This window comes from Kluyveromyces marxianus, chromosome 8 (assembly GCF_001417885.1).
Source record: "Kluyveromyces marxianus DMKU3-1042 DNA, complete genome, chromosome 8".
Taxonomy (NCBI): domain Eukaryota; kingdom Fungi; phylum Ascomycota; class Saccharomycetes; order Saccharomycetales; family Saccharomycetaceae; genus Kluyveromyces; species Kluyveromyces marxianus.
The window spans coordinates 269,210-289,910 of record NC_036032.1 but is presented as its reverse complement, the minus strand read 5'-3'; the positions used below and the strand labels follow the sequence as shown (position 1 = coordinate 289,910).

At 44.7% G+C, this 20,701-nt stretch overlaps 13 protein-coding genes across 13 annotated transcripts; 7 read left to right on the top strand and 6 right to left on the bottom strand.

The window, feature by feature from the left end:
* Positions 1-265: 265 nt before the first annotated feature.
* FAP1 (Fap1p) lies at positions 266-2,962 on the top strand (the record flags this gene model as incomplete). The annotated part of the gene is made up of 1 exon (XM_022821865.1): positions 266-2,962. One exon carries the CDS (start codon positions 266-268, stop codon positions 2,960-2,962), a length of 2,697 nt encoding a protein of 898 aa, XP_022678183.1.
* A 368-nt stretch (positions 2,963-3,330) lies between these two features.
* On the top strand, positions 3,331-4,080 carry EFM6 (putative protein-lysine N-methyltransferase; the record flags this gene model as incomplete). The annotated part of the gene is made up of 1 exon (XM_022821864.1): positions 3,331-4,080. One exon carries the CDS (start codon positions 3,331-3,333, stop codon positions 4,078-4,080), a length of 750 nt encoding a protein of 249 aa, XP_022678182.1.
* Positions 4,081-4,249: 169 nt separating this feature from the next.
* RSM25 (mitochondrial 37S ribosomal protein mS23) lies at positions 4,250-5,032 on the bottom strand (the record flags this gene model as incomplete). Its single annotated transcript, XM_022821863.1, has 1 exon — positions 4,250-5,032. The coding sequence occupies one exon, from the start codon at positions 5,030-5,032 to the stop codon at positions 4,250-4,252; it is 783 nt and encodes a 260-aa protein (XP_022678181.1).
* A 1,018-nt stretch (positions 5,033-6,050) lies between these two features.
* On the bottom strand, positions 6,051-8,165 carry UTP25 (rRNA-binding ribosome biosynthesis protein UTP25; the record flags this gene model as incomplete). The annotated part of the gene is made up of 1 exon (XM_022821861.1): positions 6,051-8,165. One exon carries the CDS (start codon positions 8,163-8,165, stop codon positions 6,051-6,053), a length of 2,115 nt encoding a protein of 704 aa, XP_022678180.1.
* A 563-nt stretch (positions 8,166-8,728) lies between these two features.
* ICE2 (Ice2p) lies at positions 8,729-10,084 on the top strand (the record flags this gene model as incomplete). The annotated part of the gene is made up of 1 exon (XM_022821860.1): positions 8,729-10,084. One exon carries the CDS (start codon positions 8,729-8,731, stop codon positions 10,082-10,084), a length of 1,356 nt encoding a protein of 451 aa, XP_022678179.1.
* A 1,195-nt stretch (positions 10,085-11,279) lies between these two features.
* SSN8 (cyclin-dependent protein serine/threonine kinase regulator SSN8) lies at positions 11,280-12,191 on the top strand (the record flags this gene model as incomplete). Its single annotated transcript, XM_022821859.1, has 1 exon — positions 11,280-12,191. One exon carries the CDS (start codon positions 11,280-11,282, stop codon positions 12,189-12,191), a length of 912 nt encoding a protein of 303 aa, XP_022678178.1.
* Positions 12,192-12,708: 517 nt separating this feature from the next.
* lag1 (sphingosine N-acyltransferase lac1) lies at positions 12,709-13,935 on the top strand (the record flags this gene model as incomplete). Its single annotated transcript, XM_022821858.1, has 1 exon — positions 12,709-13,935. The coding sequence occupies one exon, from the start codon at positions 12,709-12,711 to the stop codon at positions 13,933-13,935; it is 1,227 nt and encodes a 408-aa protein (XP_022678177.1).
* Positions 13,936-14,022: 87 nt separating this feature from the next.
* Positions 14,023-15,192, bottom strand: AVT7 (Avt7p; the record flags this gene model as incomplete). Its single annotated transcript, XM_022821857.1, has 1 exon — positions 14,023-15,192. One exon carries the CDS (start codon positions 15,190-15,192, stop codon positions 14,023-14,025), a length of 1,170 nt encoding a protein of 389 aa, XP_022678176.1.
* Positions 15,193-15,823: 631 nt separating this feature from the next.
* Positions 15,824-16,684, top strand: SIW14 (putative tyrosine protein phosphatase SIW14; the record flags this gene model as incomplete). Its single annotated transcript, XM_022821856.1, has 1 exon — positions 15,824-16,684. The coding sequence occupies one exon, from the start codon at positions 15,824-15,826 to the stop codon at positions 16,682-16,684; it is 861 nt and encodes a 286-aa protein (XP_022678175.1).
* A 52-nt stretch (positions 16,685-16,736) lies between these two features.
* On the bottom strand, positions 16,737-17,150 carry AIM19 (Aim19p; the record flags this gene model as incomplete). Its single annotated transcript, XM_022821855.1, has 1 exon — positions 16,737-17,150. The coding sequence occupies one exon, from the start codon at positions 17,148-17,150 to the stop codon at positions 16,737-16,739; it is 414 nt and encodes a 137-aa protein (XP_022678174.1).
* Positions 17,151-17,477: 327 nt separating this feature from the next.
* On the bottom strand, positions 17,478-17,888 carry HHT2 (histone H3; the record flags this gene model as incomplete). Its single annotated transcript, XM_022821854.1, has 1 exon — positions 17,478-17,888. One exon carries the CDS (start codon positions 17,886-17,888, stop codon positions 17,478-17,480), a length of 411 nt encoding a protein of 136 aa, XP_022678173.1.
* A 738-nt stretch (positions 17,889-18,626) lies between these two features.
* HHF2 (histone H4) lies at positions 18,627-18,938 on the top strand (the record flags this gene model as incomplete). The annotated part of the gene is made up of 1 exon (XM_022821853.1): positions 18,627-18,938. One exon carries the CDS (start codon positions 18,627-18,629, stop codon positions 18,936-18,938), a length of 312 nt encoding a protein of 103 aa, XP_022678172.1.
* A 170-nt stretch (positions 18,939-19,108) lies between these two features.
* KTR5 (glycosyltransferase family 15 protein) lies at positions 19,109-20,698 on the bottom strand (the record flags this gene model as incomplete). Its single annotated transcript, XM_022821852.1, has 1 exon — positions 19,109-20,698. The coding sequence occupies one exon, from the start codon at positions 20,696-20,698 to the stop codon at positions 19,109-19,111; it is 1,590 nt and encodes a 529-aa protein (XP_022678171.1).
* Positions 20,699-20,701: the final 3 nt, after the last annotated feature.

Below are 20,701 nucleotides of genomic sequence, written 5' to 3'. Positions count from 1 at the left end.
AATCTTCTGTAACAGCAGTTGTCTTATATTATATGCTCAAGCTTGTTTCCTATGGCTATATCTGAATCCAAAATTTTTCACTTCTTACTATGGAAAGCTCATCGCAGCTTTAGGAATAAAATAATATCAAGTACACATAGTATGTAAAATCATAATTCGCGACCTGTTTGCTTGGGAGTGTATTAAGTAGCGCCTTGCTAATATACCAGAAGAGATTGGGCGTTGAAAAAGTGATTTGTGAGTCTTTCTCTGTTTCTGTTTCATTATGACTGGAGAGTCGGAGGAGATCCATGATGTTCCTTATTATGAACAGACGATAAGAGAGATTAAGAATGGGGATGAGTATGTGTGTATGATTTGCACCGTTGAGATGGATGCAGCATGCCGCATGTATGCATGTGATAAATGTTACAGGGTTTTTGATTATGACTGTGTACGAGAATGGGCATTGAAGTCCACTGGTAAGACTTTGGATAAGTCCTGGAAATGTCCGAACTGTTATAAGGTGAACCATAAGGTACCGCCAGCGGGCAGAAGTACGTGTTGGTGTGGCAAAGTCGTGGAACCGGAGGTGAATGAACTAGATCCTAACTCTTGTGGACAAACTTGTAATGCAAAGAAGTGTATTCACGGCTGTTCTAAAATTTGTCATCTCGGACCTCATCCGGAGTGTTTGATACCGGTCACTGTGAGTTGTAAGTGTGGGAAGCACACGAAGCAGGTTCCATGTTCTAGTTCCCGGAAAGTAGGTAAGCATTTCAACTGTGGTAATGTCTGTGGGTTGTTGCTACCCTGTGGGAAGCATACGTGTCAGAAAAAATGTCATACAGGGTTCTGTGGGCCGTGCGAAACGGAAATCACCAGTGAGCTACCGTGTTATTGTGGGTTAGAAACCAAGAAGGGTATTAAATGTTCCAGTATCAAGGTTGTAGACTACTCCAAGAACTCGAAAGGTGACAAATGGATTGGTGTATTTGCTTGTGACAAAGTCAGAACATTGCATTATGCTTGTGGCGAGCATTCATACACTGAAACATGTCAGGCCCCTGTAAGTATAGACAAGTCAAAGCCGTGTCCTTTCTCTCCAAAGGCATTACATACGTGTCCTTGTGGAAGGACTGCATTAGCGGAATTGGAAACGCCAAGAAAGAAGTGTACTGATCCTATTCCAACTTGTGAAAACACATGTGGGAAACCGTTGTCCTGTGGAAAACATAAGTGTCCATTTACATGTCACACCGGCGACTGTATGGACCCATGTCTCATTATCGAAAAGAAGCCATGCTCCTGTAGGTCGAATAACTTCCTTGTTCCTTGCCAATTCCATGAATCACCCCGTTGTAAGATTAAATGTGAATCAAACATGTCATGTAGAAGACACAAGTGCTTCAAAATATGTTGTGAAGGTAAACCTGCAGCAAAAGTGCGTGAAAAATCGCTATTCTTGAAGAAAGATAGGAATGATGAAACTTTGGTAGAACCTCAACATATATGTCTAAAGCAGTGCAACAAAAAGCTAAGTTGCGGAATTCATGATTGTACTTGGAAATGCCATCCCGGTAAATGCCCACCTTGTTTGGAATCGGATTCAAATGATTTGGTGTGCCCCTGTGGAAAGACTTGTGTGCCTGCACCAGTCAGGTGTGGAACAAAACTACCGCCATGCCCTCACCCATGTGTAAAGATATCGCAAGGACCAGCTCCGTGTGGCCATAGACGCGGTCCTCATAAATGCCACCCATTAGAAGAAGAATGTCCACCATGCACTGTCCAAGTGACCAAAAAGTGTAGATGTCACAAACAGCAAAATGTTTTGACTCTATGTATGGTTTCACAGGACCAAGTCTCTTGTGGTACTGAATGTGGTTTGCCGCTTGCCAACTGTCATCATAAATGTCGAAACAAGTGCCACGTAAGCGGTCAATGTGATGCCAAGTGCAACCAAATATGCGGGTTGAGAAGAACATCGTGTGCGCACAAGTGTAAAGAGAAATGTCATGGTAAACTACCTTGTCCTGAAAAAGAGTGTAAGGAAAAAGTGGCCATATACTGTGATTGTAACCGTCGTACTAAAATGGTGGAATGTGGTGCTACGTTGAACAATCCAAGCCGTGCTGTTACAGAAAAATTGCCTTGTGATGAAGAATGTGCAAAACTCAAGAGGCATATGGAATTGATGGAAGCGTTCGGGATGAATGATAAATTGTTAACAAGTAAAGAAAAAATGGAGTCCGTTGTCAATGTTGCAAAAACATTTGATGACTTGGGTATGCCATATTCTGAAATATGTCTAAACGTTTACAACTACCAAACATCGTGGTGTTCTCAAATCATAGAAGTTTTTGACAAGTTTTTGGATGATAGCACGAAAATCAGTTTACATCTAAAACCAATGAGAGCACCACAACGTCAATTCGTTCACGAATTGGCCGCTGCATACGGTTTATACTCTGAAAGTCAAGATCCCGAACCAAACAGATCTGTTTACTTGAAAAAGATCAAATCTCAGAGCAAAATACCTACTATATCGCTAAAGGATGCTTCAAATGTGTATCAGAAATTCAAAGTTTTGCAGAAGGAACGTAAACAGGCTCATTACGAGAGTACTGTCACTAAAACATTAGTCAACATTGAAGTGCAACAAACTGCCAATGACCAAACAACTTACGATGGTCCAAATGCCATTCTGATTTCAGGAGTTGGAGATAAATCAAGACTAGATACATTAAAGCCTATAGCCCATGAATATTTGAAATATACTTTGGTGAAATCGCCACAGTACAAATACCAAAGCGAATCCAAGTCAGTAGTCATTTACCCAGAAGATTTCGAAAATATCTCAATGAACGCGGTCAAAGATATGGAAAAAGTAATTCCATTCATCAAAGACTCTTTAGAGAACCATTTGATGGCTACAGAAGTGAGGATGTGTAAACTTCTAAAGGATTTGACTCTTGCATGAACTTGATTAAAACCCAATTCCGGAAACTGACACCAACAATATCTTGCTTAATAATAATCTATAGAATGTAATAAATTTATAGATCGTGTTAAATTCCACGCATACTTTTATTTCAGAACAATTATAGTAGCTCAAATACCATCCTTTATCCTGGTAAAACTCTTTGTGTTTTTACTTGAATGTCTTTCTAACTACTAAAATAAACTGTCGTTTAGTTACTTTTGTCGTTTTCTTTTGTTGAGGAACAGGAAAAAAACTGCGTCAAATTTCGGAAGAGCGTTCTTTAGTTAATCCGATGAGGTAGTTGATAACCCTCGAGGTGCTCTCTTTGTATAGGTTTGCTCAGATATAACAACCTACTAAAACCAATGTCAGCACCAGTTATCGAAGAAGTTCCATTTTCAAGCAGTTTTGAGGACCTTGTTCCTGCAAGGCCTATTGAACATTTAGGAAAGACAGATTTAACGTTTAATGGGAAACTAGCAAGTCCGTTGGTCATAAACGAAGATGGCGGTGAGTCCGGATGCGGTGGTAAAGTTTGGATTGCTGGAGAACTATTATGTGACTATATTTTGACAGGGTCCAACGAAGACCATCTTCTTGCTAAGCTCTATCCCAACAGGGATTTCAAAAGGGTGCTTGAGCTCGGTAGTGGTACGGGGCTTGTTGGATTATGCGTTGGTTTAATGGATAAAGTAAATCCTCACTCGTATCGTCAGATTTATGTAACTGATATTGATCCTTTGATGGGATTGATAGAGCAAAATATAGTATCTAATGGGTTGGAAGACACTGTGCATGGTGAGGTACTTTGGTGGGGTGAGCCATTACCGGAAACGTTTGTCGAGAAGCCTGTCGATTTAGTTCTTGCAGCGGATTGCGTTTATTTAGAAGCAGCATTCCCATTATTGGAAAAGACTTTGCTTGACCTGACTGATGTTGATGATCCTCCCGTCATCCTGATGGCCTATAAGAAGAGACGGAAAGCTGATAAGCACTTTTTCCAGAAGATCAAGAAGAACTTTAAGATTGTAGAGATACAAGATTTCGCAAAGTATGGATACTACCTGAAACAGAGAACGCATCTGTTTGAACTTATTAGAGAAAAGCATAACTAGACACCAGTTCATGCCCAAGAATATTATAGATGTGCACTAAGAATTGATGACAATAATGATGAATGATGATTAATGATGAATAAATGATTTGTAGGATTCAAATTATATATGTTATTATGTACATGAAATTTTTGTAACAAAGGGAGGCAGTACTGTCAAATTTGCGCTTTCAGAGTTGGATTTCCTCGACCTCTGGTTCTTCGTCCTTGCTTGTTTCGGTCTCAGCTGACCAAGCAGCTGATGGGTTACTAGATCTAGCAGCCATTAATTCAGCCTCTTGTGTGGCCTTTCTTCTCCAAGTATCAATAACCTTTTGTTCTCTAGAAATACCGTATTGGATTGCGGTCTCGCTGAAGATCGAACCAAACATTTCCGCTTCTTCTTGAGCAACTTGTGTCTCCACTTCTTCCTGCATTCTCAAACGGTAAAACTCGAATCTAGCTTGGTCATATGCATCGATTAGTTCCTTCTTCTCTGCGGTCTTTAGCAGGTAAAGTGTCCTCTGTACCACAGATTCACCATCCAATGGTCTGTCCAACTGCTGTAGATGTGACCAATCGTACTTTTGAACTTCCATGCTGTTTTCAACCAAAACCTTAGGTCTCGAAAATTCCCATGGATGCTGTTGGTAGAACAATTTCCTCAACTTATCCTCTATATATACAAGCTTAGGAGACTGGTAAAGTTTCGAGGCTCCACTCTTTTTATCCACAGAATTTGGTCTTGTCTTGTATAAACCCGCACTGTTAGCCTTCCAATTGCTGAAATCAGGCATATCAGTTCTCGACTTCCCATTCTTTGGATCCGTAAGTTGCGGGTTCCGTGCAAACTTCTTGGTAGGTGGTACTTTGGCTACAACATTGTACCAAGCTGGTGTCTTCTTAAGAATACCAGACTTCAAGTAAGCTGAAGTACGCTCTAGCACGTTAACCGCATCCTGTTGCACCTTCATCTTGTACCTCTAGAATCCAATTTGGCTACTAGATATTCTTGATCCGAATGGAAACCGCTACAATCGTCACTTACACAGCTTATTGGCTACAAATGTTCGTTCACCTTTCTTTGTATATCCTATTCTTTAGTCAATCTCAAAGCGTATCAATAGAGAGTTGATGAGAATTCATCAAAATTTTTCAGTGTTACCCGGATATGTATTGTATGTCACATGACTTTAAAATATTAAGTTTTTTTTTTGTGTTTTATTTTTTTTTTTTAAGCCAGTCCATTCGATCCCCGAGCGATCACTTTTCTCCATTTTTAATAGCATTTTTTTTCTCTTGGAAACAAGAATTATTGATTAATTCTTGATGTATATTCTTTGCATCGTTTTGGTTCAGCTTAGATACAAATGGTGAAAGAATTAGCGCCTTTAACATTGATAAAAGAGTGTTAGATCAAACATAGGGAGTATTCTGATAGTTTTGCTATAGAACTAAGTGCTGGATAAGATAAGATGTCTGCACTCTTTAATTTCCGTTCTCTTTTACAAGTGCTTTTGTTGTTCATCTGTTCATGCACATACGTACATGCTCAAAGACCATCTTTGTTAGATCGGTATAAAGACAGTGGGATGCTAGGGGTGTTTTGGAAGTTTGCGCGTATCGGAGAGAGGGCCAGCCCATACGTGTCTTTGGCATGCATTGCTATGGCTGTTTCGCAATTCAACAGCTGATATTGTATAGTTAGAAAAGTTGTGTTTTAATACGGTGTATAATTTAAACTGATATGATCTGGTATGGGATAATTCATGGTACGGCTTGTGGAGTTATGTTAACGAGCTTGATTCGAATTGAGGGGATTGGTGCATATAGGGTTTTTATGTGTTGTTTGTTAGGGTTTTAGGTGATGCCATTGTCTGGGGAATATGATTTTGAGTTCTCAATATTTGGAACCAAATTACGACATTGGGATATTAAATAATAAAACAAGGTAAAACACCAATTCAAATAATTAAAAGACTATTTAAGCACTTACTTAAACTCATAGACCTCATTTTGTCCATGCGTTAATACCGCAGCACGTCTGGAGCCTACTATTCTTTCTAGGGAAAGACTGTCCATCTTGCTGTAAACGCATCTTACAGTGGAGATGTTAATGTCACAGTTGCCCAAAAATACGTTCTTACCAATGTTACGCACAACTTCGGAGTAGAATTCAGGGTTTCCTGGCGGTTTGTAGAAGATGACGCTTTTAACGTTTTTGATTTCGTATCTTCTGAAATGGTGCAATCTCTCCGTGTATAGTAGCACCTTGATTTTGCCCTGTTGGAACCTGGCTCTATTAGAAGTCAATTGTTTTTGATCGGAGTATTCGTTGATCTCACCGAACAAGATGGTGGTTCTTTCCTTCAAGTAGTTTCTTACACGGATGAAGTCAGTGTATTCTGGAATATACAGCAGAATACCATCTTCGTACCCGGTAGACTTGACAATTGATGGTATGATGACACTTGTGAAGAACTTGAATCTATAATCTGGTTCATCCAAGGCGCTACCACCTGCTAGATCGAACCGTTGGAAGATTTGTCTCACTTTCAAACCGAGTTTACCGATACTCGAGTTCTCAGGTAAGATTTTTCTATGATTTTTCCATCTGCCTGCAAGGTTTCTGCACTTCCCGTTGAGAATTGAATTTGCGTAGGGCGATATGTATTTCGTGAAGACCATTGTTTGACGGAAATATTTGGCTTGCTCGTTGATGTACCACATTCTGATTCTGCTGAAATCGGTGTCGCGCTGCTGTTCAGGAATCTTGTTGATATGCTGGAAGATAGTGGAAATATGCATTACGTTTTGATATTCGATGGAGTGCAATTGGTCGATGACCATAACTTCTATACTCGATAAGAAATCATCTTGTCTCTTTTTCTTATCGGTGTTTTCAAGAATCAATTGGATACCCAATGGGGAACAGATGATGATATCAGACTGATAGAAGTTTGCGTATAATTTCATCGACTTTCTCGTGAACTTGAGGCCTAGCACGAAGAAATCGTTTGTGTTTCCCTTGAAAATATGCTGGAATGACTTGGGCTTTGAAGCTGGCGGTAACGCATCTTCGAAGAATTGGTCTTCAAACTTGGACTTTTTGTCGAATTGGTCCAATCCTGACTTGTTCATAATTTTCTTCACGACGTTATAGGCCACATCTTTGGTTGGAACCACAATTAGCACTTTGGGCCTGGTGAAACCCTGATCTAGAAGCTCTAGGTCCGCATTGTCCTGAAGTTTCTGGTTGTCTTTCAAAATACGGTCCCTGGTCTTGTAAACGTGATTGAGCACATGTAGCGAGTATAGTTCTCTGTACTCCTCTTCGTCTGCGTAGTTCTCGTACTCATAAAGCACATCTTTGTATTGGAACATAGGGTCAACCAACTCCTTCTGAATAGGTGTGAGCGGAAGCTCAGTGTCGTGGAATCCACTCGCGATCTTCAACTTTTGCTTCACAAAGTACGAGTTCAAAGACTGTTTCCCCTTCAACGGCTCCATTTCTTCTCCTTCCAAGCACGGTTTCGAGAAGATCACCGACTCTGACTCTGTCACATCTTTCTTGATGGTCTTGTACTTTACAGTTCTAGCAGTCAAACCCTTGTCAAGGGCTTCGAGATGCTTTTCGTCGTACTTGTTAAAGTGAGACTCAAACGGATCTGATTCATCTTCGCTATCCTCCAAGTCAGACACATCAGAATCAGCTTCTTCCCCGCTCATTTCATCCTCTAGACCACCTTCAATAGCTTGTTGCTCATCCTCTGACTCTTCTTCATCCTCGCTCTCATCCTCATCCTTAGGACTTGGCTTTGTCTTGGTCGACTTCTGTTCTGTCTTCTTCTTCTTGGCCCGCTTCTCCGGGTGCTCACTCTTCAACAACGTCAACAACGCATCGTAAACCTGTCCCTTACGTTGCTCCGGATCCTCCTCCTCATCTGGAACCCCATCAGAACCCTCCTCATCCTCGCTATCCTCCGCATTTTCCACACTTTCCTCTACCTCATTTCTGCCTCTCTTTTGTCCAGGCCTTGTAATCTCTCTTAATCCCTTCCTACCAGTCTTGAAAGCACCTCTTTGGCGCACCCCAGTGTTACTCATAGTCCTTGGCTATCCGAATACCGCTCTATACCCGCCAGAAAACCTATTAACAAACTCCAATTCTCTCTCAGATGCACTCTTCTTGAACCATGCGATGAGCTTGAAGCTTTTGGCTTAGGATTCAGGCGATGAGCTTTGGTTACTTTTTTCACTTCGTACACAGTGATGCACATCATCACCCATCAACTTTTACCACACACCCACTGTAAAATCACAGCTATTTCACTGGCTGAAAAGCCCCGTATTCCGGGCATTCACATGCAACAATCGAAACCAAATACATCGTCCCAAAGGCCACCTTAACCCATCACAATTCCCTAATTCCTTGACATTGTTCTTCCGTTTGTCTTCTTCTGACGCTTCAGTGTGATCTGACAAAAAAAAAAAAAAAAAAAAAAATAAAGGCAGCATGGCATGAAAAAGGTTTGAATAACTAAAGAAAGTATAGTTTGAAGAAGAGTCAGACTCAAATAAGGTGGATTAGGGAACACTAGAGGTATCCAAGCGGGGTGGAAATTGTTTTAGAGTGATAGCGGGGATACAGAGATATATATAAAGGAGAAATGCCATTGATTAAAAAGAGCGTACTTCAGACGGTACGTATGTTTCTTACAACGATGTACTTGTTTCTCATTCTGATTACTATTCCAATAAGTTTCCAGGTTGGAGGACTGAATTGCGGGTTATCGTTTACTGTGACGCTATTTGCATTGTATTTTGTGTCTACTACGTTCAAGCTTGTTTTGCTGGAGCGGGGGTCAGCAGTTTCGACGCTGATATACTATTTGCAACACTTGTTAATTCCATCGATATTATTCATGTTTCTTTCGTACTTTGAAGGGGTCGAGCGTGGGGAAGTTGTCGAGTCTGAGTGTTTCAAGGTGTTTTGGAAGGTTGTGGTGAAGCCGTGGCAGCTGTCTTTAATCCATTCGACTCCAGTGTTTACGTTGTTGGAGGGGGTTTTCACGATTCTTGCAATTCAGGCGATTGGGGAGACGGAGAGATGGTTGAAAAGGACGAGAAGAAGCAACTTGTGGGTGATTGTGAGTCTTTTGATTAGTGGAGGAGTGATCACGCTGTCGCTTTTTTACTTTTACCGGATCTATGTGACTCCAATGTGGGAGCTTTCGACTCCCAGCGCGTCATTGCTTGGTTTTACGTTTTCTATAGTGTGTGGAATTGGGCTCTACGGGATCAACAACGGGTCAGGGTCTGTGATGGAGAGCTCATTGTTCTTTGCGTACATGGTACGGAACGTGTATGAAATCAGTCCGAAGATGGCGATGAACGCGATGGACGAGATCTTCGACATTGTGAAGGAGACGTGGCAGATGCACCAGACGAATCTAACGCAGAAGGATAATCTATTGCAACTCATGACGAAGAACTACCGGGTGATATGGAGTCAAATCATGGAGCACACGACGCTCCCACGCAACCACAAGTATGCAAAACTGGTTCAAGAGATGCAGCGTGCGTTGAATCCATTGTGGCTATCGTTGAAGAACTTCACCAAGAGCGTGCCCATCAGCATCCAGGAAATATTTGTAGTAACGTTCAAGATGGCTAAGGAGAGCATCATCCCAGCAGTAGTGATAAATCTAGTGTTCCGTCTTCTGATCTTCTACAGCGCCACAAGAATCATACCGACATTGCAAAGGGATACTAAGGAGCGTCGCAGTTTCAGACGGATCATGAACTTCGTGTACTGGTACTCGCCCTGCATTATCATTGCGATGTACACGCACTTGATTCTACGGTACAGCGGCCAATTGAAGAACGAACTCTGTATATGGGGCTGTTTCCCATACGAGAGCGAGAACAAGATCGTCGTGGACTCGTGGTCGTTCTGGAACTGGTGCAACATATACTCTACGATGCTGCTTTACGCCCTGGAACTCATCGGGGGCAGGAACTAAATATCCAGGAAAACATAGCTATGTAACACTACAATGAGATAGATCACGGATGACACATAGATATAGATGTATTTCAAACAAACAAGATGATTGCTGGGAACACACACACACACCCAATAAATTCACTTTTCCCGTATCGAAGCGCAAAACACAACTAAATAAAGGTACAATTAATTAATACAATAAGAAGAAGGAAAAAAAAAACAAAGCGTCACTAGCGTTTATCCATATCAGTACGTTTGTAAAAAGCAAGTCTCGTCCATGCCTTTTTAGGCTCAGAGCTTGACTCTATGTTGCATTGGTATTTCATCACGTGGAAAAAACGCTACATAACGGCCCCCAATTTCTTTCATTACATTCATTCTGCAACTCTCGATACGAGAAGATACTCTACTGAGTATCGCAACCTGGCATATTTGACTATGCAAGAGCGTCTCGCAGCTCCAGGATGTGGTGAATAAAAAATAAAAAAAAAATGAATGAGAAAGGGGAGGGTCTCATGAGCCAAGAAAGTAAGCTCCATTGGGTTATTCAAGGCGAGAGAGAGAGAGAGAAATAAAATTTCTTCCCCCTACCACCCTGAACAATCGTCATAACTATCGCTTAAAGCAAATTCATTACTTCAATACCCAAGACACAGACGCTGTTAGAAACACAGCACCCGGATAGAAACCGAAGGCCAAATAAATGACCCCCGATTAATGAGTTGATTTAAAGACTTTAAAAGTTTTTAAATCTCATTGCGTTTTCCGCTAACGGACTGGTCGGAGACTTTCTACCCAAAGCTAAAATAAAGTTGAGACAGGAAACCCTGTCTCCTTGTGTAAGCTTCGATAAGGGACGATTCTTCGGCTATGAGATCCTCACGTAGAGGAAAACAATTCCACAACATATACAATCAAATATGTGTATAATAAAACTCCCAAATGTGTATGTTCATGGTCAAGTTGGTCTTATCTGCGAAGAAATCCTTTAATAAAAATTTTCAAGAGTGTTACCCGGGCGAACATTTTCAACGGTGTATGTGAATTAGGGCAGAGAGAGCTACAATACCTTTAGACATCCGGAACAGAAAGGAAGAAAGAGGGTTTTTTTGGTGCTCAAAGGGGTTAGTGAAGAGCGTGAAGCGGTATCTGTATGGAGACCATAGCATCCGGAACTAGAATATAGTGTTGGTGTTGAAGAATAGCGCAATATGAGCGGATCGTACTGGGATTCGAGTCAGAGAAATAAGTGGAAATGCACTAGAGAATCATTGGCCAAAGAGAAACAGAAGCTTTGGCAGTTGGAGTGCCAGCTCTTCCCGCAGGGACTCAACATTACGATCCACGACTCGAAAACGAATAAGCAGGTGACTACGAACATTCCGGTGACGCAAAGAGACTTGCACTACGACCGGGACTACAATTTGCGGATATACTGCTATTTCCTAATTATGAAGCTTGGAAGACGGTTGAACATACGACAGTGCGCACTGGTGACAGCACACGTGTACTTGAGCCGGTTTCTCATACGCGCGAGCGTCCGGGAGGTCAATCTGTACCTCTTGATCACCACATGCATCTATTTGGCGTGCAAAGTAGAAGAGTGTCCGCAGCACATCCGGACGCTTGTCAACGAGGCTCGCTCGCTTTGGCCCGAATTCATCCCACCAGACGTCACAAAGGTCACTGAATTCGAGTTCTACCTCATCGAGGAGCTCCAGTCCTACTTGATCGTCCACCACCCGTACCGCTCGCTCGAGCAGATCGAGCGTGCCCTCGCGTCCCCGAAGTACAACTACAAACTATCCGACGACGAGCTCCAGAAAATCTGGTCCTTGATCAACGACAGCTACACCACAGACGTCCACCTCCTATACCCGCCCCATGTCATCGCCGTCGCCTGTCTATTCGCCGTCTCCTGCATCCTCCACAAGTCAGAGGACACCACCAAGCGCGACAAGATCAACAGGTTCATCGCAGAATCCCAGGTAAATCTGGAACAAGTTATGTTCATTCTCCAGGAACTCATCACCCTTTATGACCACTGGGACAAGTACAACGAGCTACGAATAAGAGCACTCTTGCACGAACTCTACCTTCGCCAGCCCACTGTCATCCAATAAACCTCTTTCTATGCTGCTGCTGCTGCTGCTGCTGCTTTTGTTACGTCATCTCCATATACTTTACCACTACTTTTTTTTCTCAGCCTTCTTCTATATATAAAATTTGACCCAGAACAACTGGTTCTCGAATGAAAATCCCACAAAAAACACGATCCAAGGCCCCAGCAAGCGCCAACCATGCCTTAGAACACTCTATCGGCTCGCCCAAACCACCCACTCGCGCCCTAACGAACCGCTTGCGTCTCTGTTCTCCCCAAGATCAAGCGAAATAAGCTTTTTTTAGGCAACGCCGTTCCAGGGTCCTGCCAAGGCTTTTCAGCCGCATTATCTGTTCGGGAAATGAAAAAAAAAAAAACAAAAACAGAAGCAGAGGGCTAGACGATGCATGAAATTGAAAGCCACTTGGCACATCTGTATTTGTTGTAGTTGACTTTATAAATAGGCTAGTAATAGTAGTGGGATAGTGTGTGTGTATACTTGGAGGGAGTTGACGGGGGACTTTTCAAGAGTTATAGATATGGGGTCCGAGCTGAGATACAGAGTAGCAACAAACGTGATGGAGAACGCGAGTGCAGCACGTTTAGCAATGGAATCAGAAACGAGGCTTCAATGCTCGAAAAGTCAGACGGAATCGTCGAAGGTGGAGGTGAAACGGGAGGTTAAGGAGAGGAGGAAAGCGAGGTCTGGGTCTGGGATGAGTGCGAACGAGCGGATCTCTCGAGTTGACAGGTGTAGCGTTGCGGTGTCGAGCGTTTTGCTTGCAGTGCTGTTCTGGGCGAACAAGAACTTCGATAGCAGATATACTGATAAGTTTTTGAAGCTGCAATACGAATACGAGACGAGCCGTGGCAGCTACGACATTGGGGTTGACGATGTGTATATTGTGTTGACGTTCATTGTTGTGTTTTGCTTGAGCCGTTCGTTTTTGCTTGAGTTTATGCTGAAGCCCGTTGCTAGGAAGAGATTTGGGTTGACGAGTAACAAAGCGTTGCAACGGTTTGGGGAGCAAGGTTGGTCGTTGGTTTATTACACGTTTTCGTGGTCTGTGGGCTTTTACTTGTACTACTACTCGCCATACTTTTTGGATATCGACCACATTTACCAGGGCTGGCCACATGATAGGATGTCAGGGCTGTTCAAGACGTACTACCTGTTCCAGATTGCTGCGTGGTTCCATCAGATCATCGTTCTGAATGTGGAGGAGAGACGTAAGGACCACTGGCAGATGTTTGCGCACCATATCATAACCGTGGCGTTGACCACTGGGTCGTATTATTACTACTTCACGCGCATTGGCCATGTGATACTTATTTTGATGGACATTGTGGACGTGATGCTTTCTTCAGCCAAGATGCTCAAGTACTGCGGGTTTTCAACGCTGTGCGATGTAATGTTCGTTGTATTCTTGTTCTGGTGGATCATGCTGAGACACGTTGCTTACAATTATATCGTTTACCGGTCCGTGTCGATAATCGACGGGCTGCTAGATGGAAGCAGGTGTGTCGCCGGCGTGGTGCAGAAAAGATGTCTGACACCAGTGGTGAACAACACATTTATTACGTTGCTCTGCGGGCTGCAGGTCATCACGTGTATCTGGATGTATCTGATCCTGAAGGTGTTTGTGAAGGTCATCACGGGCACTGGTGCAGAGGACGTCCGTAGCGACGGCGAAGAGAGCAGCACCAGCGAGGAAACCAGCGACGATATAGAACTCATGGATGAGAAGGAGGAGGATGAAGATTAAAAGACTTCACTTAGTTAGTTAGTTGTCTTATGTATATTTATTTTATTTTTATATACGATTAGTTTAGTTTTATCAATTATTTTTACCTTATAAGAAGAGCGTTATGTAGAGACAGGAGACCATGACGATGATCCCATACCACGTAAGCGCGAGACTTCCGTACCGATGGATATTCTCCCAAGTGCTGATGCGTTCCCCGTTCATCAAAGACTCTGTGCCAATGAGTTTCCATCCAAAGAGGCCCGGCAACGTGAAAGATATTGCTGTAGACCCTGTGGCACCCACCACTGCGAGCACCAATGCAAATGACTGCACATTCAACGCCAAGCCGTAGAGAACGGTTAGTAAGACGGCAGTGATGGTGTAGAATCTCTTGTCGGACAACGGCACTGCTTCGGTACTTTCGTGTGTTGCGTCTTCGTCATCCTCGTCTGTAGCTCTCGGTAGCGATTGATACGTATTAGCGAATGAATTGTCCTCAGTGCTACCGCTGCCAGTACCAGCAGCGGCTGTGTCGGTGATATCGCCGGTCCCGAATTCCTGCTGTAAAAATTCCCTGTCGGTCTCGTCCTCGATCTCCAGCGTTATGGGCCCCAAGTTCTGGTTCTCTTGAAGCATGTCTTTACGAGGACCGTAGTTGATCTGCAACCAGTGGATCATGTTATTGCATGCAATGCGGCAAGGGTGGAACATTAGTGGGAACGACAGCACGACCATCAGGCCGAGGTTGAACCTCGCGAACTTGACTGCAAACTTATCGGAGTTATAGTTGAGCAAAACGTTCCCCAGTGTCGTTTCACCAAAGGTGAGGTAGCCGAACAACCCGACAACCACGAAGAAAAACCCAGATATCACTATCGACCTGTTGATAATCGACTTGATGTTGGTCATCGAGTTCTCCTTTAGCTCGTTTATGATGGAAAACAAGTTCATCGAACCGGTAAATGCAAATATGATGATGCTGAATGTCGTTAGCACGCCCGTGGAGTCGTACACTGACACCCAATGAACCTTGGGACTTGGGTACCGGCCCCAGAAGTACGTAGCCACTATCAAAAGCGTGATGTACCCCAAGGCTGCAAGCCCCAGAATACTAGTGTACCGCAAACTGTCCAAATGTCTCAACAGAGTCAAGGGAACGATGATCACCCCCGATAGCAAAGTCCATAACGTACGACTGCCCCCAAATAACGACGGAAACAAATCCCCGACCAATATCAAGTACGATAGACCCACTCCGAAGCACTGGATGAACATCGCAAAGTCAAACAACAGCGACAAGTTTGGGTATGTAATCGAACAAAGCGTAAAGAAAGACGAGTGTCGAGGGTTAAGCAACGTTTTGGAACATTTCGCAAGGATAAACAGGCCGTATCCAGCCGTGAAAGCTGCCAACAACACGAGAAACACCGCTAAAAGCACACCATCAGCTCGAAACGCATATGGAATAGCCAACAGACCGGCACCTAAAATGGTCTTCACAAGGTTTACCGTCGACGAAAGAACAGTGCCACTCACAGACATCTCTGTAAATAGTGCGTCTGTGATGTATAAGGCTCTGTATGACGACTGTAGATGCCTCTTTTCTCCGTGAGGGAATATCTTTTTAGTGTATTAGCACCCTTTTCCATAATATATAAAGTTTTAAAGGTTTTTCATTAAAAGTTTGGTGAACTTTAAAAGAGCTGAAACTGTGGTTTGAATTGAAAGTATTAGAAATGAATTTTTGCGGGGACAAATGAGTGGCACCAGGAGCTGCTACGGGGCGATTGGAGGTGTCAGAATTGGGCATAGAGTATTGGTAATACCTATTTGAGTTTTTTTGGGGCCGTTAAAGCATAAAAAACTGGGCCAAATAAGGACTTTAAAGATATAAAGTGAAAAAAGCATGAATCAGAGTTTCGATGAAGACGAGACTGGAGGCGAGGAATCGCGGTCGATGCCGCTGGATAAAAGGCTAGAGACAGAGCTACGTATTGTGGAGAAGCTGGGGATCAACCGGGTGCTCAGTGTGCACAATTTGGGGAGTATTTTGGACGAGGATGAGGCGATGATGCAGCGAGTTGAAGATATCAAGGCTCAATTCCACGAGAAGGCCCGGACGCCATTCAGCACTGAGGAGGACGTTGATGATATATACGATGCGGAGGAACATGCGGCCCGGAGCCAGCAGGTACGAGCGCAATCAGAGGCGCATGCGAAGGCGATGCAGGGTCTGAATAACAAGGCTGTGGTAATGCCTCGAGAGGTGATTCCACCGGAGAACTTCAGCCATGTGTGCGGGGAGATATACAGGTCTAGTTTCCCCAGGCCGGAGAACTTTGAGTTTCTACGGGACCGGTTGAAGCTCCGGAGCATTCTTGTGCTCATTCCGGAGGAGTATCCTGCGGAGAATATGCGGTTTATGGAGGAGACTGGGATCAAGTTGTTCCAGGTTGGAATGAGCGGGAACAAAGAGCCGTTTGTGAATATACCGAGCGACTTGTTGACGAAAGCACTGGCCGTGGTGCTTGATCCCTCGAACCACCCGATATTGATCCATTGCAACCGGGGCAAACACCGGACTGGGTGTCTTGTAGGGTGCATTCGGAAGCTTCAGAACTGGTCATTGACGATGATATTTGACGAGTACCGGAGGTTTGCGTTCCCCAAGGTGCGAGCGTTGGACCAGCAGTTCATCGAGTTGTACGATGACCGGGAAATCATACGCCTGGCGCGGGAGCGCAACTGGCTCTCGGTGGAGTGGTAGTTTAGTTTATATTATGTACTAATTAAACTTATATATGATTTGATGGACCACATCACGCCTCGAAGCCTGCACTAATGAAACGACGGCCGTACAATAGGGCACTGGAACCCGAGACTGTGGACAACAGGAGTGGCCATACCTTGCCGTAGCGCAAGGCCTTGACGGAGCCTCGGCCGCCTACTAGCAAGTAGAGGGTGTTCCATGCGGCGAGAAAGCCTGTGCCGGACTCCAGATCACCATCGTAGATCATGTAGCCACCGATAGCGTTAGCCAGCCCGAACATGAGGGAGGTAGTTTTCGTTGGCCCGTAGAACTTTGGTTTGGTGAATGCTGAGAAGATGGACTGGTTCTGGGCAGCGACTGAGGCCGGAGTTTGCATTGCTGGCGATACCACTGGAGTGGTGAGAAGCATGGCACCGTTGAGCCATGCGAGGTAGGGCGTCTGGGAATAGTCGTAGGCGTTCATTGGGGGCGGGAGCGGGATCTAGGGAGCAGCTTTGAGTTGAGATTGAGAATTGGCACGCAGAAAAGGGTGGTTTGCTTGGTGATACCTTATTGGCACCCTTTTCTTTATTGCTCTTATATATAGCGATGAGAGCAAAAGCAATAGAAATGGAAAGAGAAGAAGTACTAGCTGGGCAAGCTGGCCAGCTGTCCAGCTCCAACTCAATACAACACCTAATATAATAATACCTTCTTTAATGTTACAAAAGGGCTCCCAGCCTAGGCTGGACCCCACGACTATACAGAATAATAACCTAATATTTAATATTAAAGCATATCCAATACCAACTCACGATCTCTCACCTCTCAATCTTCTGGCCAACTTGATGTCCTTCTTTTGGATGGTGACTCTCTTGGCGTGGATAGCAGCCAAGTTGGTGTCTTCGAACAAGGAGACCAAGTAGGCTTCGACGGATTCTTGCAAAGCACCGATAGCAGAAGATTGGAATCTCAAGTCGGTCTTGAAGTCTTGAGCGATTTCTCTAACCAATCTTTGGAAAGGCAACTTTCTGATCAATAGTTCGGTAGACTTTTGGAATCTTCTGATTTCTCTCAAGGCGACGGTACCTGGCTTATATCTGTGAGGCTTCTTGACACCACCAGTGGATGGGGCGGACTTTCTGGCAGCCTTGGAGGCTAGTTGCTTTCTTGGTGCTTTACCACCGGTAGACTTTCTTGCGGTTTGCTTGGTTCTGGCCATGTTGGATGCTTGTGGGGGGTGGTGATGCTTATATATGGTATACAATGTAAACTATTCAGCAAGTAATGGAGGAATGATATGTTCTTGTTCTGTATTGCTGCCTTTATATATGGTATTGTACAAGGTATTGGAGAAATAAAGAGTGGATGCAATGGTGCCAGAGGTGCCAGAAAGATGCCAGAACGGTGCCAGAACGGTACCAGAACGGTACCAGAGGTTCGGGGGTCCCAGAGGGTCGTGGTTGGCCCTGTGAGGCCTTGGTGAGGCCTTGTGTAGCTGGTTTATAGTGCGGTTGCCCAGAGAAACTGGGGTTACCCGGGGCATTCTATCACCTTCCCATGCGAAATCCCTGGCACGACGCGTTGCTTTGTTTTTTTCGCGTTTCGCGTCGTGCCAGGGCGTTCCCCCGTGAAACTACCAGCACGACAGCCAGCCAGCCAGCCTGCCTGCTTCTCCATAGTGTAGCGACGGCCGGTACCAGGTCCATTCCAGCTGGTTCCATGGGCCTGAACCGAGCGGTTTTCCCGGCCCTGTGGCGTGCGAAACTGGTGGCATGGTGGAGGAAATTATATATTGGATACTCCTTGGATATTCCACTATCTTTCCCTGTGTCATGCCATATATAAAGACAAGAGTGTTGCTTGAGAGTTGATACTAGACACTTGATTCTACTTAGAACATGTTATTATAGTATAATACCCCCCACAACAAGCAATAAACAGCAATCAATAAATAAACATGTCCGGTAGAGGTAAAGGTGGTAAAGGTCTAGGTAAAGGTGGTGCCAAGCGTCACAGAAAGATCCTCAGAGATAACATCCAAGGTATCACCAAGCCAGCTATCAGAAGATTGGCCAGAAGAGGTGGTGTCAAGCGTATTTCCGGTTTGATCTACGAAGAAGTCCGTAACGTTCTAAAGACTTTCTTGGAATCTGTTATCAGAGATGCTGTCACATACACTGAACACGCCAAGAGAAAGACTGTTACCTCTCTCGATGTCGTTTACGCTTTGAAGAGACAAGGTAGAACTTTGTATGGTTTCGGTGGTTAAGAAGCGTGGGAGAACGTACCATCAATATATGTGTCGGCCCAGGTGCTAGCGCCCGAAAAGCGCGTCTGTATTATTATTATTATTATTATATCTATCTACATCTATTACATATATATATGCCTATAATCAAATATTTGGATATCGAGGTTTAAGTGAAGTAGTGCCCCCGGCTATGTGTTGTTTGGCAGCGGGAATACGTTGTCGAACCATTGGACCAGACAGTAGAAGGCATTGTCTTCGACATCGCGACCTGTGGGACAACGGCATCTGCATCCACTGCCTGTGTCGCTGGTGTGCGATGACTCGCTCTTTCTGTAGAAAATGTTGGTAAAGACGGTGTCTCTTGTGTCTGGAGTGCCCTTGTATGGCAATTGGTGGCCCTTCTTGTTGAATGGACAGTGGAAGAGCGTGGAGTGCTGGTATCCGATGTCTCTGAAGTAGTGGACGTCTTGCAAGTCCAAAGTTAGGCCGAGTCCCAAGGAATGGACAGGCGCATCGCCCCATCTTTCCTTCCAGAACCCGCCCCACTGGTCCAAGTACTGGAAGTAGGCGTCGTAGATGTCGTTGTCGAAGACGTCTACGCGGGCGATCTCGAAGTTGGACCAGAAATGGCACAAGTTGAACTCTTCTTGCTCGAATTTGTCTTCTATCACGGGCACTTTCCGCTGGGCACGGAAGAGGAGTTCCTCGACGAGCTGGTCGTCGATGGTGCCGTCGCGCTGCCAGCGCTGTTTCAAAGACGCGATGGTGTCCTCGTGGCGGATCTCTTCTGCTGCCTCAGCCGGGTAGTTGGCGAACTTGTTGAGGTACTCGTCCTCGGGAAGGACGTTGTAGTCTTTCACAAACACTTTCCAGAGTGAGCCGACTTTGATATTTCCTTGGCCCTGGGCCTGGGCCTGGGCTTCCCTCTCCCTTATGAAGGCCTTGGTCGCACGGAAAAGGTTCGGCACCGCCCAGTACAATTCTTTGATGAACATCGTGAACCCGTACTTCTTGCCCGAACGTTTCATCTCCAGAAACGGATCGTACGTCAAGTCGCAGAAGAACTCCACGTCTGGCTCAATGCGCCAGTACCACTCGTGTTGCTGCACCGCTGGGTGCTTGTAAAACATCCCAGAGTAAAATCGACACATCTTGTGGTACGACACCATGTTCCCATACATGATACCCCGGTCCCCCTGGGACTCCACATACTCCCGAAACTCATCCGTATCCTCATTCTCAAAGTTCCATTGGGACTCGTCCACCGTACCGAACGTCACCTGTGCGTTCGTAAGCGACCTCACTTGGTCTTGGAACTCTTGCGTGAACGGCTTGTCGTTCAAAAGAACGTACGGGTACTCGAACCACTGGTTGAAATGCCGCTCGACGGACCGGATCGTATGCACCACACCCTTGATCTCCTCATTACGCGTTAGCATCACAAACGTGGCGTTCTGCCGCTCGTATTCAGGGTCCCTCTTGTACTCTTCTGTATCGACACAGCCTTCAAAGAACGGCCTATCGATATCAGAAGCCATATTATAGGGCGAAAAATACGCCTTATTCATGCCAGCAGCCCTGTCTTCCATCTCCACGATCTGGATCACCACTCCGGTCAGCACAAGCATCCCAATGAGCACTTGAACCGTTCTTAATCCGAGAATCTTTACCAGTATTCGAGCCAAAATCAACGCAAACGCCTTGATTCTGGCCTTGGCTTTGGCAAAGCCAAGGCCAAGGCCATTTTTATTCATGCTATTATCCGCACCAGCAGCCATATA